The sequence below is a fragment of the Motacilla alba genome, chromosome 8 (genome assembly GCF_015832195.1).
Source record: "Motacilla alba alba isolate MOTALB_02 chromosome 8, Motacilla_alba_V1.0_pri, whole genome shotgun sequence".
Lineage (NCBI taxonomy): Eukaryota > Metazoa > Chordata > Aves > Passeriformes > Motacillidae > Motacilla > Motacilla alba.
In genome coordinates this window covers 10,321,148-10,335,544 of record NC_052023.1, presented here as the reverse complement: position 1 = coordinate 10,335,544, position 14,397 = coordinate 10,321,148, and the positions used below count along the sequence as shown (strand labels likewise).

The 14,397-nt window shown below is 42.7% G+C and overlaps 1 protein-coding gene across 11 annotated transcripts in view; it reads left to right on the top strand.

Moving 5' to 3' along the window:
• Nucleotides 1-14,397, top strand: part of ST3GAL3 (ST3 beta-galactoside alpha-2,3-sialyltransferase 3) — a 177,714-nt gene that overhangs the window by 122,770 nt on the left and 40,547 nt on the right. For all 11 annotated transcript variants that reach the window (XM_038144177.1, XM_038144186.1, XM_038144182.1 and 8 more), the window contains 2 exons: nucleotides 5,156-5,251; nucleotides 9,638-9,824. In XM_038144177.1, the coding sequence (XP_038000105.1) occupies nucleotides 5,156-5,251; nucleotides 9,638-9,824 (283 nt within the window). The remainder of the gene's footprint in view (nucleotides 1-5,155; nucleotides 5,252-9,637; nucleotides 9,825-14,397) is intronic.

Here is a 14,397-nt window from a genome sequence, read left to right as displayed (position 1 = left end):
TTAAAAGGGGACTTCAAAGTAGATCAGTGAGATTATTCCAGGTTATGAGCTTTACTCTCAACCCAGGTCATTCCAGTGACTTCATTTCCAGAGCTCCCCTCCCACTGTAGAGTTGTGTGGGCACAGAGCTGAAATGGCAGCAGGAGAGGCAGAGGCTGGGATGGGTGGGGAGGGTGAGCGCTGCCCAGCCCATCGGAGTAAGTGTTCGTGTAACTATACACTGAAGGCAGCTTTCCCAGGGGAAGGGTGGGAGAGGCAGGAAAGGTGAGGTCAGAGCAGTGCGTGAGAGCACAGAAAGGAAGGAGAGGATTAGACTTGTGTGGTGGAGGAGCTCTACACCAAGCTTTTGGTCTTGTTCCTACCCAAGCTTCTCCATGTCTGCCCTCCTTCACAAAGCTGGTCCTTGAGAAGTTGTATTCACTTGCGTCTCATAAGCCCTGGAAATGAACTTTGTTTGATTATTCCTGTGCTAAAGGGCATCCTGATGCACCTTTCTTGACACAATGTACTGACATGGTGCTGAAATGAGGCAAACGTGATCCTTCCAGGTATGCGTGCACTTTTCATCATCCCACAGCAGCTTTGCCAACTCACTTCCACTAATCCCTCCATTGTGTTACAGCTAGCAGCAGCTGGAGGGCATGTGAACAAAGGCTGTGGTTCACACCTGTAGCACAGTGTACATGGTGCCCTGCTTTCTTCATGACTCCTTATTACAGCACCGTTGTGTTGAGCAGTAACCTGCTCCTGCTCCAGGGCAGGGGGCAGGTGAAGCTGCAGTGATGTTCAGGAGGGTAGTTACAACTCACCCCTGAGCTTGTCTGGAAAAGTTTGGAGATCCAGGGGACTTTCTCTAGAACCGTTGACCTCTTCCTTCTGAGCTGGCATGTCTTTCTCCCTGGCACAGATGTCAGTGGGCCTCATCTTTGAAACTTCTTGCCCTCCATTGGCTTTTCCAGACCCACTTATATTGCTGAGCTTTTCATTGCTGGATTTAGTGGCTCCTCCAGTGGCCTGTCCCTCATTCTGCAAATAGATCAGGGCTTGATTTATAATTCCACAGCCCATCTGCTGGCTGGACTTCAGTGGATTTTTGGGTTACATCTCTGTGGTGATGACATGTAAATTTCCTATGAAAAGACATAAATATAAAAGCCTGACTGACGTTTTTTGTATTGCCTCCAGCTGGTAATGAAAGAAAACTGAGAGTTTGAGCTTATAACTATCATAGTCTTTACTAATGCAGTCTATTACCTGAACAAGTGAGGAAAGGATTTGATAGAACAAGAGAGGTGTGTGAGTAACAGCAGCCAGATCAAACCCAGAGTATGTTAAGCCTCCTTAAGCACCAGCTACCCTAAAGATGTATTTTTTAATTATTCTGTTATATCTTTCCTCAAAGCCTTCAGATCCAAAGTTGCGTACAGAAAGGCTTTGTGGTTTTTCTTCCCTGACAAATCCCTAAAGCACTTTGATAAGAGAGAAGAGGAAATGGGAATTGCTACAAAGCATACACATGTTTACAGTTCTATATTGTTCAAGAAAATCTGCATGAATCCTGCTTTTCGTGTAGATGAACTGAACCTTGGAGTATCTGTGTCAAGAGTCTGTACATCTGGCTGCAGCTCCCAGCTTAGGGCTTTAGGGAGTATCTGTTGTGGAAAGTCCATGACCGTCCTTCATACCACCCTGGTAGCAAACTGAAACATGGGCTGTGTCTGATGTGCTCGATCCTTGAAATCTTCTGGAAAAGAAATAGGGCTTTGACATACTGTGTAAACAAGCACAAAGGTGTTTGCACACTTCTTTGTGGAGAAACAATTGAGCTGTAACTGATGCTGCTTGCACTGGGTATTTCTTCACCCAGAAACTTGCCCGGAGCCAGCAATGACTGTGCAGGTTTCCCATGCTCAGGCACAATCGGTAGACAGAGTACATTTGAAAGAAATTTAAGCTGTTAGAAGATCAAAGATGAGACCTAAGGGTCAGAAAGTTACTAATGAAAAATCTTATCTGCAGACTTAAGGAAAAAGGAGAATGCATTTAAATATGTCAGAACCATAAGGGTAGAAGAGTGGTTCAGATATGAAGCTGGGCAAAAGTGATTAACCTATCAATTACAATGAGTAAAGGCAGAACCATTCAGTTAAGTATTTGTTTCATTTTTGGGGGTAAAGATAGAAAGATGTCTCATTTTACAGCAACAGTGAAATACTTCGTGATTCTTTTATTAGTAACTACAAGGATATTAAATGACAATTACATGTCTTTTAAAGTCAGAAAACACAGAAGAGTTAAAGAATTCTTGTTGTTATTACTGTTTGCTTTTTAGCCCTTCTTGGAATGTTTGAGAGAACAGCAAATGTTGTGCCATTCCTGGAGAAATATGGGAGATAGTAAAGAGGTAGCTGTAAGTTGATTCGTTTGGTTTTGCAGGAAAAATCCTGCAGAGGACAGAGCCAAGATGGCAGCATAACTGATGTTATGTTAGTTTGGGTTTGTGGAAATTAAATCTTGCCATGTAGAAGATATACTTTTAGATGAACTAGAAGCTTGAATGGTAAAGGTAAACTTTTAGAAGCACACATTAGTTATTTGTCTCAATCCATTATGTTCTGTTTCTATACTACACCATTAAGAGGTATCCTTTTTAGGAATAGAATATGTTACACAGCTTTAAAAAGTTATTGTCAGGGTGGAGAATTAATCCTTTAGTGACACTTCCAGCGTAATCCTGCTGGCAGGTGTTCACAGGGGCTAAAACCAGTCTGGAGTAAATGTGAAATTCCACTAGGAAAATTTTCCAGAACCCAAGACTGGGAAAGTAATGAGCAGGAGGGCCAAGTCAGTCTTGACTATTTTGTTGCATCCTTCACTGGAGCCAAATCAAAAATCAGGCATCACCGAGGCAACAATGCAGGTCATGTTTACAAGATGAGGATTATAGTCTGCAAACCAGTGACTGTAAGAAGAGGATTGGAATGATGTTAGTAAAATCTCTGTGTAAAAGGCACTCTACCTTGAGCAGCATTAGCTCTGCATGCTGGTCTTCCAGAATCAGTACTTAGGAGATCTGGGAAGAAGTTGAGAATTGTTCAGGGACATACTACAAGTGTGAGTCAAGACTTAGAAGAGCTGCAAGATGTCATGAGCTCACTCCAGTTTGTTTGGTGAACAGAAGTTTAGGAGTGGGGTTTGATCAGTCTATGAGTCCTGTGTGGGAGCAGGGCCATGAAGCTGCTGGAACAGCTTTGGCTGGTGGAACTGGTTCTTCTATCTCATGTGCAGCAGCTCATGCTCACCAGTCTGCCCTGTGAGAGGCAGATGTTTATACACAGTGCTTTCTCAGCTAGTGGATCTCATGCAGATGTGGAAGGGACTGCTGACAGTAGATGGTGCTTTAATTTAGCAGGAAAGCAAAGAAAGCGATTAAGTGGTTTGAGGTTGAAACAAGCAGATCTGTATTCAGAACTGGTAAGAACATCCTAACAGTAAGTGGGAAGAGGATAGAGTGGAGTGCCTGGAGCTTGCAGCCTTTGGATTTCAGCACTGTATTCTTCTTGAAAACAGAAAATTCAAAAGGAGTCATGGCTGAGAGACAGCTGAGTAGAGAAGGTACAGTATTTCACCCAGCAGTCTGTTTTTTAGGAGGTCAAACTTTCCTGCCATAATCATCAAAAGAGTGTATTTCCTTCTGAAATATTGCTTGGCCAGAACTGAACGATGTCTCTTTCTCCCTCCTACAGCACCTTTTCCTTAAAGGTTTTGACAAAGCTGCTACCGTCTTTGTCACTCATTTTGGTGTACTTGGGGCTGACTCTCCCTTCCCTCTTTGTCACAATATACTGCTTGAACCAGACCTTGTGTCTGATTTCTCCTTGTTGCCAGAACTGGTTTGCTTGGGGTTTTTTGCTATGCCATCATCTATAAAATGCTTTCTCTGTTGTGGGTTGATTATCATAAACACACACGCTTCTTTAGCCCTTGGGGATACTGGGCTAATATGTCCATCTGCATGAGGAAGTTTTTTCTTTTGGAAAGGCTCAGATCTGCAGTGGAACTTTATGTGGGCAGGGGAAGCTGTTCCTGAGCATTTCTTGGTGCTGTTAATTCTGCACGTGTCTCCAGCTCATGTCAGCTGAGTGACCTTCAGTGATTTAGCTGACACTTTTGAGTGCCCTCAAGCCCTGGTCTGCAAAAAGGGACCCCACAAAAACAGAGCTTTCCTCATGCTGGCTCTTTAGACTTATCACAGAGAGGACAGCTTAGAAGCAACCAGTTGACTGTGCCTGGGACTAGGAAGGCTGCCTGGTTCAGGGATCTGCTCCAAACAACTGATTGCCTTGGACCCTTTCCGAAAAAGGCTCTGCAGACACGTATTCCTTCAGTGAACTACCAGAGATGGAGGCACACTGCCAGAAGAGCCAGCTGCATTTGGGATTAGATGGCTGGAAAGAAGTCCTTTCTCTGTCTTCAAAACAAAATCGCTTTTTAACATCTGCTGCAGAGTTCTCGTGACTCAGGGTTCCACGAGAAACTGTTCTCTTCCTTCTCTTTCCTGTTTCTTTGTTAATTAAGGTTATTTTCCTTCCCTTTCCTCACCTATTGTGTCTCCATATACATTTCCTACTGGAAAGGTGTATGTGGGGGGGTGTCTATTTTTCTCTCAATTTAATGTTTTCCTGTCTCTTGAAGTCTCACCATAACAGCAGCAATTTTGCTCTCAGCAAGGTGAGCACACCCCAGACACCTGGCGAGATCCGCCTGCACTCATAAAATTGCTTGGAGAAAAGACTTCCTCACTAAGCCTTTGGTTTATTGTTGTTTCAGTGCTGAATGAATAATGAGATGGTTCAAGTAAACAGATGAGTTTGATTCAAGCCCATCATACCAGGGGCGTGGGGGGAGAGGAGCTGCTTGTCCTGACAGCTCATCTCATTAGGCCACACGTGGTGTGAGGTGTTGAAAGCAGTTTATCACATGTAATGCCTGGGCATGATGAGGTGAGCTGGGGAGCAAGTGTATTGCTGTCCCCCTCTTAATTCTTTATATTTACAGAGGTTTCCTGTAGTTCTCAGATGCATGCAAATTAAATATGTGCTCTCTGTGTGTTTGAAGTTCTGTTACAAAAATCACTTCTCTGTTTCTTCCACAGTCTCAGCTGCCGGCGGTGTATTATTGTGGGAAATGGTGGAGTACTTGCAAATAAGTCATTGGGGTTAAAAATTGATGACTATGATGTTGTTGTCAGGTGAGTCTTTGGCATTATTCTTGTCCCATATTCAGTTTCTGTATCAGTTCACTTGCTATGCAGGCAAACTTTAACCTGTACTAATGACAGTATCCCTTTGTATGGAAGCATTAACTTACAGGGAGGGTAAAAATAGACACGAGCTTAAAAAGGTTTGTTATACATGATGGTCACATCAAAGGGCAAAGGCATTCCTCAAGCTTTCTGTTTTCCATAGCTTCTTGGGAATGTGGTCTCTTGTATGATATCACTTGAACTTTCCCTTCATAGCTCCTTTCTAAAAGCTGCTGCTTTTGTGATGCCCTTGGGTGGTCAAGCAGTAACTCACACTGCTGGATCTGCTCCCAGGTATATTCCCGTGGTAGCTCGGGACAGTATTATTGGTCATACATGTGTAGCATTCCCCAGCAACTGCACCTCACAGTTAGGATGGGCAGGACTAAGAATGGTGCAGCATAGGGTGTTAGGAAGCAGGAAGCCTCTCTGAGAGAGGACCCAGCAGTGATTAAACACCTGTAAGTGTGCCCTAGGAGCTGGCAATACTTTGGCTCTGTGTCTCTGCAGATGACAATGCTGAATAAGGCAGCAGAAGCAGAGTGGTGGGAGTGCCCAGGGCCACAGTCAGAGTTAGGACTTCTTGCTTTTGCTGAGGACCTGGATCATCGCCATCTCAGAATGCCTGAAAAACGTGCTGATATGTGAAATCACAGGTCTAGTCATAACTCTTAGTAATAAATCTGTCAAGCCAGGGAGGCGTTCTGGGTGACTGGAGATTAACAAACATAATACCTGTACTAATGGAGAGTGAGAGAGTGCGTGTAGGAGGGAGGGAGGATGTGCTCTAGGGAGCTACAGACCCATTAGTCTGACCTGAAAAAAAATGCAGTTTTCTATCAGGTTTTGAGTAATAAAATATTATTATGGTAAATAATAAAAGTGGGATAAACTGCAATGTAAGTTTATAAAACTGGTTTAACATAGTCTAAGCTGGTATTTTTTTTTCTTAGTACAATAACTGATTTTGTATTAAAAGAAATGTATCTGATGTAGTCTCTCTCAGCTTTAATCAGCTTTAAGACGTGGTGGCAAATAGCAAATTCTTAGCTAAAGGTAGAAGAAAGAAAGGAATTGATAAAAGAATTTAAGGCAGGTATTATTTAGCACAGTCTCTATTCTCTCCCATGTGTAAGGAAAGAATAGGACATACAGAGAGAAATAAATATCCTCTAACTCTGGACAAAAAGACCAAGAAGATCCCTGTCAGTCTATGGTTCCTGTGAATGGTTCCCTGCTTCTCCATCAGTATGCTGGACACAGGGATGGCTGTTCAGAACAGGACAAAATTTTTACAGCCCTTCTCCTAGCTCATCCCACTATCAGTTGATAACAAAGAACTGTTATTCCTTGTCATAGTTGGGTGACTTGTAGTTATTTCAGCTGAATTAAAATGCAGTTTATAGCCTTTCCTTGGGCTCAGGTTATTAAAAAAGTAGCAAAAGAACAGTTTCAATCCATCTGGTCTAAGCCACCCACTAAGATTTACATCAGAAAGGCCACTATTTAATTTCCAAATGAAAACTTCAACTTTTTCTCTCCACATCAGTAAATCTATGTCAGTTTGCAAGCTGGGAGGATAAGAGGGCAGCTGAGCACCTGTGCTGTTGGTGGGATGGATAAAGGAGAGAGAAGTCAACTGTAAAGGTTAAATGAAGCCAGGTGCTTGGATATGTATCCAACTGCTTGCTTTATTCCTCTGGAAGCTGGGGAAGTCCCATGTATTATAACATCCTTTTTCATACACTGAAGAACTCCTTTGAAGGATGATATCTGGGTCCTAGGGAGTGAATTTTAAACGAAAAAAATGTGGTACATTTGTGGACAAAGGAGTGATCCAGCAGTATGTGGAGTTCTTTGATGCCTCCTATCTTACCATGTGAAGGTTGCTAATTGCAGCAAGAAATTTTGTTCTTTGCAGTGAAGATAGTCCAATTCAGCTTTGTCAGTTCTAAAAGAGCTTGGAGTGAGTTACTGTTTTTCTTTAACTAGACATTATCAGATTTCAGTGCAGATGCTATCCCCAGCTGTCACACTATTTACCTGGCAGGACTTCTTGCAGCAGTCAGTCGTCAGTGCTCTGAAATGCCTCCTTAGAATAGAATGCAGACTGGGCAAAAATAAGTGTGTATCAGAAATTCCTGGTTAGAACCAGATAGGAATTCACCTGATGGGGATACTTGAGTGCTATCTGAAAGGATCTTCATGGTGGCAGGGTTAGGAGTTAGTGTCTCCATATGTAATCAGTGAATATAGACAGAAAAACACTCTGGAACTTCTTGTGGAGAAAACTGCCTGTCCATGGGCAGTACAAGGAGGCTTGACATCCTAACTCAGGTTTTCCAAGATTCAGCTGTGTTCGTAACCACCAGTGCATCCTGCCTGGGAAGGGGTTTGGGCTGTGGAGTGTGCACCTTTGGGTGCTGTGGCTGCCTGAGCTCTCCCTGCTCCATCGCCCGCACTGCCCTCGGGGCACTGCCCTGGGCCTTGGTGGTGCTGGCTCTGTCACTGTGCCTCCATCAGCAGCTCACACTCTGGCCCTTTGCTGGACACCTGAGTTCATTTCACTTGGGGAAATGGTTTGATTTCTTTCCTGTCTAGATAAAAAGTAGGGCTCTCGGGTTTTGATAGTGTTAACAAGTAAGCAGCAAAACAGTGAACCCAGCAGCTGGGGATGGGGAAAACCCTGTCAAAGAGCTGCACAGTGACATTTGAAACAACTGCAGACACCTCCTCATCCTAAAGAAAACAGTTGAAAATATGTAAAACTTGCTTTCTTTGCAGAATATCGATAGTATTGGTAGTATTCTGTTATATTTAGAGCTGCATGCTTTTGCTTTGTGTGAGGTCATCTGCCCCAAAGAGACACAACACCTTAAAGTTTAAATACTGCCCACAGAAGAAGTGCATGGTGTGTGAATGTGCCATCAGCAACAGAAGAAAAAGCAAGGGATCAAGCTGGATGGGAGCATTATACTCAGGTCTAGTTCCTCAAAGTCAGGTTACAAAGGGTTTATAAACCATGGGAAAAGACTTCATCCACTGCATTAATTATGGTGGTGCTGATTATTAAATTGTTTTGCCTTTAATATTTTTATTCCTGATTATAAAATTAATATTTTTGCTAAAAATGCCTAAGAATGTATTTCTCTAGATTTTGAATATAATTTAAGATTGTATAGAGATTTCTATTCTACTGAAAGTTTTCCAATGTAAAATGCTTACCCAGGCTAAAAAAGACAAATTCAACATTCCTACATGGCAAAATTTGCAGTCCAAGAGCTCTTTGCAGTATATTGAACAACACCAAATCAAGAATGCTGCAATAATTTAAGCAGGCAATCCTGTGCCATCAGAGGCTGCTGTTTGATGTCAGCAAGATTTGTATTCCAAGTTACGTGGAATTTCCTCAGCTTTGGATTTTTAGTCTTGAATAGAAATTCTGAAAACTTTAATGTCGTGAAAGTCATCATGGCTGTTCATGCCAAAGCAGTTTGCTTTTTTCAAGGGAAAAAACTTTGTTCCTGAGAAATGTTTTAACAAAAGCACAGCTAAATTTGTAGCATTTCCTTAGAAATCAGTGTCCCCAAGAGCAAAGCTGTGTGACTGCTTCAGTGTCTTCAGAGTGGGATGCACTTCACTACAGGAACTCCTTGGAGCCTGTGAGACTGCAGTGGTGCTGAGCCTTGTCCCAGCCCAATCTCTTCCTTTGTGCTGGCATTGCAAGGCAGCTCACCCTCCCAATGGGCCAGTTCAGGAATTAAAGAGGTGCAGATTGATCCTATGGGATTTTTTTTTGAGAATTATTAGTGGCTTATTTCCCTGTGCAGCCTCACTGCAGGTGAGTGGTGTAAGCTCTGGGCTGGGGTTGGAAAATGAGACCAGTTTCAGTTTGTTTAAACTGATGAGGAGCTTCATCATCTCTTTCAGCACAGCCTTGCAGAACCCAACTAACACATCAAAGGAGCAATGGGCTGTTAAAATATTGATGCTTAGTTTGTTACTCTAAATTTGCACAGAAAATTCTTCACTTTCCTTTTCCAAAGCCTCCAACCCTATTTAGATCACAGGAGTTGATATTCAGAAATGGTTTGCATTATATTCAATGATAGAATTTATGTAACTTCTAATTAAGCTGTCGTCGCTCGGTACAAACCTCCGTAAGTGTTTGTGATGAAGAACTGCAAGAATTAAGATTTGCTACTGTAGCAGCTGCTACAGGGAGCTCCTGCCCAGCAGTGATTGCTGTGTCATCAACACACAGGAGTGCAAGTGGGAATCTGAATGTAAGTGGGAATCCGTGACAGTGTCTTCTCTCTGGTTGCCCTGCAGGCTGAACTCGGCTCCAGTGAAGGGCTTTGAAAAAGATGTGGGTGGCAAGACAACACTCCGGATCACGTATCCTGAAGGTGCAATCCAGAAAATGGAGCAGTATGAGAAGGATTCCCTGTTTGTTCTGGCAGGATTCAAATGGCAGGATTTCAAGTGGCTGAAATACATTGTTTACAAGGAGAAAGTGGTAAGAATGCTGTCAGCTGACACTGTGAAGATCACCTAATTAGTAATGATGGGCAGACATTGTATTGCCATCATATCTGCCACATCTTGGGCTGAGGAGACTTCCACTCTGTGTCCTGCTGCATTTAAGTGAAGACTTTCTTTACCTACACGGACTTCAGCTTTAATTAAATATGTTTTACAAAGGCATCTCTCTGTAATCTGTGTTGCATCACAGATAAGGCTTGCTATTGAAGATTGTTAGTGCGCACTACGAACAATTAAATTTATTTTTAGTTATCTTAAAGAGTATTTAAAAGGATCAGCTTTTGCATGGATTTTATGGACTCTTAGGATTTAAGAGCAGAGGAAGGAAGAGAGCAATGGGAAAGGGAAGAAATGGGAGTTTGAGGACAAGGATGTGATGTCACAGGAGGGGAGGAGGAGACAGCAACAGCAGCACAACTTGTTGAAAAGGCTACAATCAGACTTAATGTGACTTCCTGAAGAGCACAAGCCATTATATTGTGCTCAGTTACTGAGATTCATGATTTGTATTTGGTTAAAGTATCATCCAGAACAACAGTATCAAGTCTCATTTTAAAACACTGAAATGGTGGATATGCTGTCTTCACCATGTAAAAATTTTACCCCTTCATTTGCATGAGTGCACTTCTGAAGCACCATGGACCTCTTAATAGTCAGGGTTGCTCTCTTTAATTCACCTACCCAGAACTGAATGAGGTTGTGATCAATGACTTCTTATTCAGCAGATGGTTTGTCTGTCAGGAAATCCCAAATAAAGAATGGGTATAGTTCTTGCTTATAGAAATCTCATATATATATATATATATATATATATATATATATATATATGTGTGTGTGTGTGTGTGTATATATATATATACACACACACACATACCTGTTTTCAAATGTTGCTTAATGACTTTTCAGCAAATAAGAAGACAAATGGATTAGCATTCAGGGCATGGCATATTATATTGTGTGTTTAGAGACAGAGAGAGGAGGTTGGCAGCTCACCACATACATAACGCAACAGTCTGGGAATATCATTGTATACAGTTGTTACACAGAGGGCCTTAAGGGCTCATACTTTGCTCTTGTCTAACACTGGCACCAACTTGCAATTATTTTCTTGCTACCAGACAGATGAAGTTACCTGTCAACCTCTGGGCAAGCACAAGTGGGCTTTTGTAACATGAATAATTGAGTCAAAAGTAATTTTCTTTGCTTTATGTCAGGCTCTTGTTCCCCATTCAGGGAAAGGGAAAGTCCTGGCAGCGTCAGTGCCCTGCAACCCAAATGCAGTTGCAGGAACTCCTAGTGTTTAGCTTGAAGCTCAAAGGATGGGTTGGTTTACTTCAAAACAAATTTAATTTCCTCCTGACGCTTGCAGTCAAGTCATCATCAGTAGATTCTTGTGTGGTATCCCCTGCTCTTGGAAAGGTGCAGAAAAGAGTCTGTTAAAACCTGCTGGACTCGGGGGAGTGATTGCAGTTCTCTTAACTGCATGCTTCAGTGCCCAGATTGGCAGAGAGCAGAAAGAACTTCAGCTTTGTGCATTACTTCAGTGTTCTTGTGATTGGCTCTTTATCCTTCAGTTCTTCAGAATAAACACTCTGAGCTTTTTTCAGTTCTTTTAGGTGATGTTTTCCAGATCTCTTAATTCCTGTTGCTCTTTTGAATGTTTGTAGTTAATTCATCTTTTTCTTAAAGAGTAGTGCCCAGAAATGTACAGACTACAGCAAAAAAGAGGAGCAAATAGATAATTCATTAACCTCACAGTTCTCATTCTTTATGCATCCACTGTTTCTGTGGCCTTTTCCACAATGGCATGGAACTGAAGGTGAGTGTCGGGTTCCTGGAGACTCCAGGTCTCGGGAGGAATTGGAGAGCAGCCACTTCCCCCACTCCACACCCTGTGCTTGTGCTGTTGGCTCCTCGTGCCAAAGAGCAGCACTGTGCACTTGTCCCTACCGATCCTTTCTTCCAGAACACTCCTCCAATTCGCCAAGTTCCTTTGGCAGACTTCCCAGCATACGTGCCATTCTTTCCAGATTCATGTCCTCTGCAATTTAATAAACATACTTTTTACTTCATCATCCAGGTTGATAATGAAAACACTAAACAGTGTTGGTTCCTAGGCAGACCCCAAAGTATTAACATCCTTTCATTCCTAGAGTGAGCCCACTGAGCCTCTTGGATAGTTTTTTGGCCACTTCTGGACTTGTATCACAGTTGTATCATCAATAATGCTTTTGGCATGTTTGTGAAAGTGATCTGTCAGAAGTTTTACTGAATTCCAGTTCATGTCTTGCTTCTCCCCTATAATTTTTTGTCTGTATAAAGATTTTTTTTTTTTTTAATAATTCACTCTTGACAAATCCACCTGGGTTGCTACTCAGTCTGTTTTGGTTTTTTTTTCAGATGCTTACAAATAATTAATCCTGCCATTCTGGGAATTTAAATCATAATTCATAATTCAACTCTCTTCCCTTTTTTGCCTTATTAAGGCTAAGCACTACTTTTGTCCAATCCTGTGACCCCCTACCTTTTTTTGGGGTTTTGACACCCCAAAGGGAATCAATACTAGTTCTTGAGACTGCTGAGCCAGTTCATCGAGTACTTTAGGATGCAGCCCAGGTGGCTGAAAACATCTGTCTTGTGCTCTCATCTGATTTCTCTCTACTTGAGGCTGAGATCTTGCTGTCACTGGCTTTAGCTGCAAGCAGGTGGCTCACGCAGCTGCTTTTTCTAGAGGAAACCAATGCAGAAAGTGCTGTCTCTGAGATAGGAATGACCCAGTGGAGGACTAGCCGTGCTATGGGAATAGCACGTAGGCGTCTGTTTGTTCTGGTAGGGAGTGTTAGTATTTTCAGCAGTGTGTGGTAGGTTCAAAATGACAAATGCCTGCCCGGTGCTCTCTGTGTGTCAAGAGTTTGTTTCTCTCTCAGCTGATTTTCCAGAGAAAGGGGAGTTTCTTCCTTTCCTGGATTTATGTAGAGGCACTTGCATGACTTGAGAGCTCTGTATGCCACTATTGCTTATTCCTTATCTGACGTGTCCATCTGCAAGACTTCGTGCAGACACACTGCAAACCAGTGGTTACAGTCAGGACTCTGGCCTCAGGATGGAGAAAAGGAAAATGGAAGCATTCTGCTAAAGAACACAACTGCTGTGGAAGTCAACACATTCCTCAAAAAAAAAGGGCTGATCTCTGTCCTCTGATGTTTCCTTTGTCTGTGACTGTTGATGGCAACTGCGCGTGTCCATGGTACAGTCGCAGGTGGGTAATGAGAACTTCTGAATTCCTTCAGGCACCTGGAGCATCTTGGACCTGCTGGACCAGAGATTCCAGGCCAGGTACTGGGATCCTTGCTTAGTCTTCTCTTGAGTAAGTGAAATCAAAGGGAGCTTATTGGAGAAAGAGTAAATGAAAGGCGAGTGGCTATTTATTGCTGGGTCAGTGGTCAGATAAGCTTATTCTCCCTGCAGCTGAGAGGGATTTGCTCTGTGTTGTGTTAGTCTTTTGGCAGTAGTTGCATACTGAGAAAAAGGGGTAAGTGCTGTGTAGAGAGGAGATTTTCAGAAGATGTTATAAGGAAAAAGAATCAATGTGATGCAGAAGCATTAGCAGAATAGTGAGGCAGGGGATTTTATGTGTTACATACAGTCTGGTACAACAGCCTCCCTGGTATCTGTGTGGTGTCTTAGCACCCTGGGAGACACTGTGTCCAGAAGCAGGAGCAGTGGAATATGGACCTAAGGAAATGTAAAAGCTCAACCGCTTTTTTATTTCACACTAAACCAGAAAAATCTGGAAGCAAGTAAAAACTTGAGAGAAAACATTAACCTAGAAAAAGGACAGGTTTGGCTAAATGTTCACTGTCAACAGCAAAACGAATGTAGTCTGCATCACAGAGTTCTGGCTGAGCTTGCATTCCTGATTGAAGTCTGGTAGGAAGATAGAATGTAGTGTATCACCAGAGAATGTAGACCTGCCTTTAAGAAGGAGAAGGGTGAGTGAATCCGAGCGACCAAAACGCTGGTAACCTGATTTCAGTCATTTGACAAACATTGGAATAAACAAAAGGAGAAAATCATAGCACTGGTTGCAGCTCAAAGTAGTATGGGATGGAGAAAGGTGACATGGCTAGCAGAGGGGAGTATTGCACCATGCTGACCTAATAAGTCAGTGTCCAAGTGGAAAGGAAGTGGGTTGGAGTCCCAGAGGCTGCAGTTCCATGAACTCATGGCTGTTGCAGAAGGGTCACAGATGTGAGCTGTTTGTGCATCTGTGGTGGTGCTCTGGCAGTGCTGCCTTGGAATCATTGCTGTAAGAGCCTGTGACACTTCCAGGCACCCCTTTGCTGATGAAACAACTGCTGCCAGTGCATCCCCAGAGGGGGATTACTCATGGACAGTCACTCAGAACAGTTAAACTTTCTCCTGGACTGTTATTTTTGCCAAGAGACACAATCTGTATATATATATATATATATCGTAACCCACCCTGCTGCTTCCCAGTGCTTGTACCCTCCTGCATCTGCCCGGGTCTTTCAGTGACAGAAACT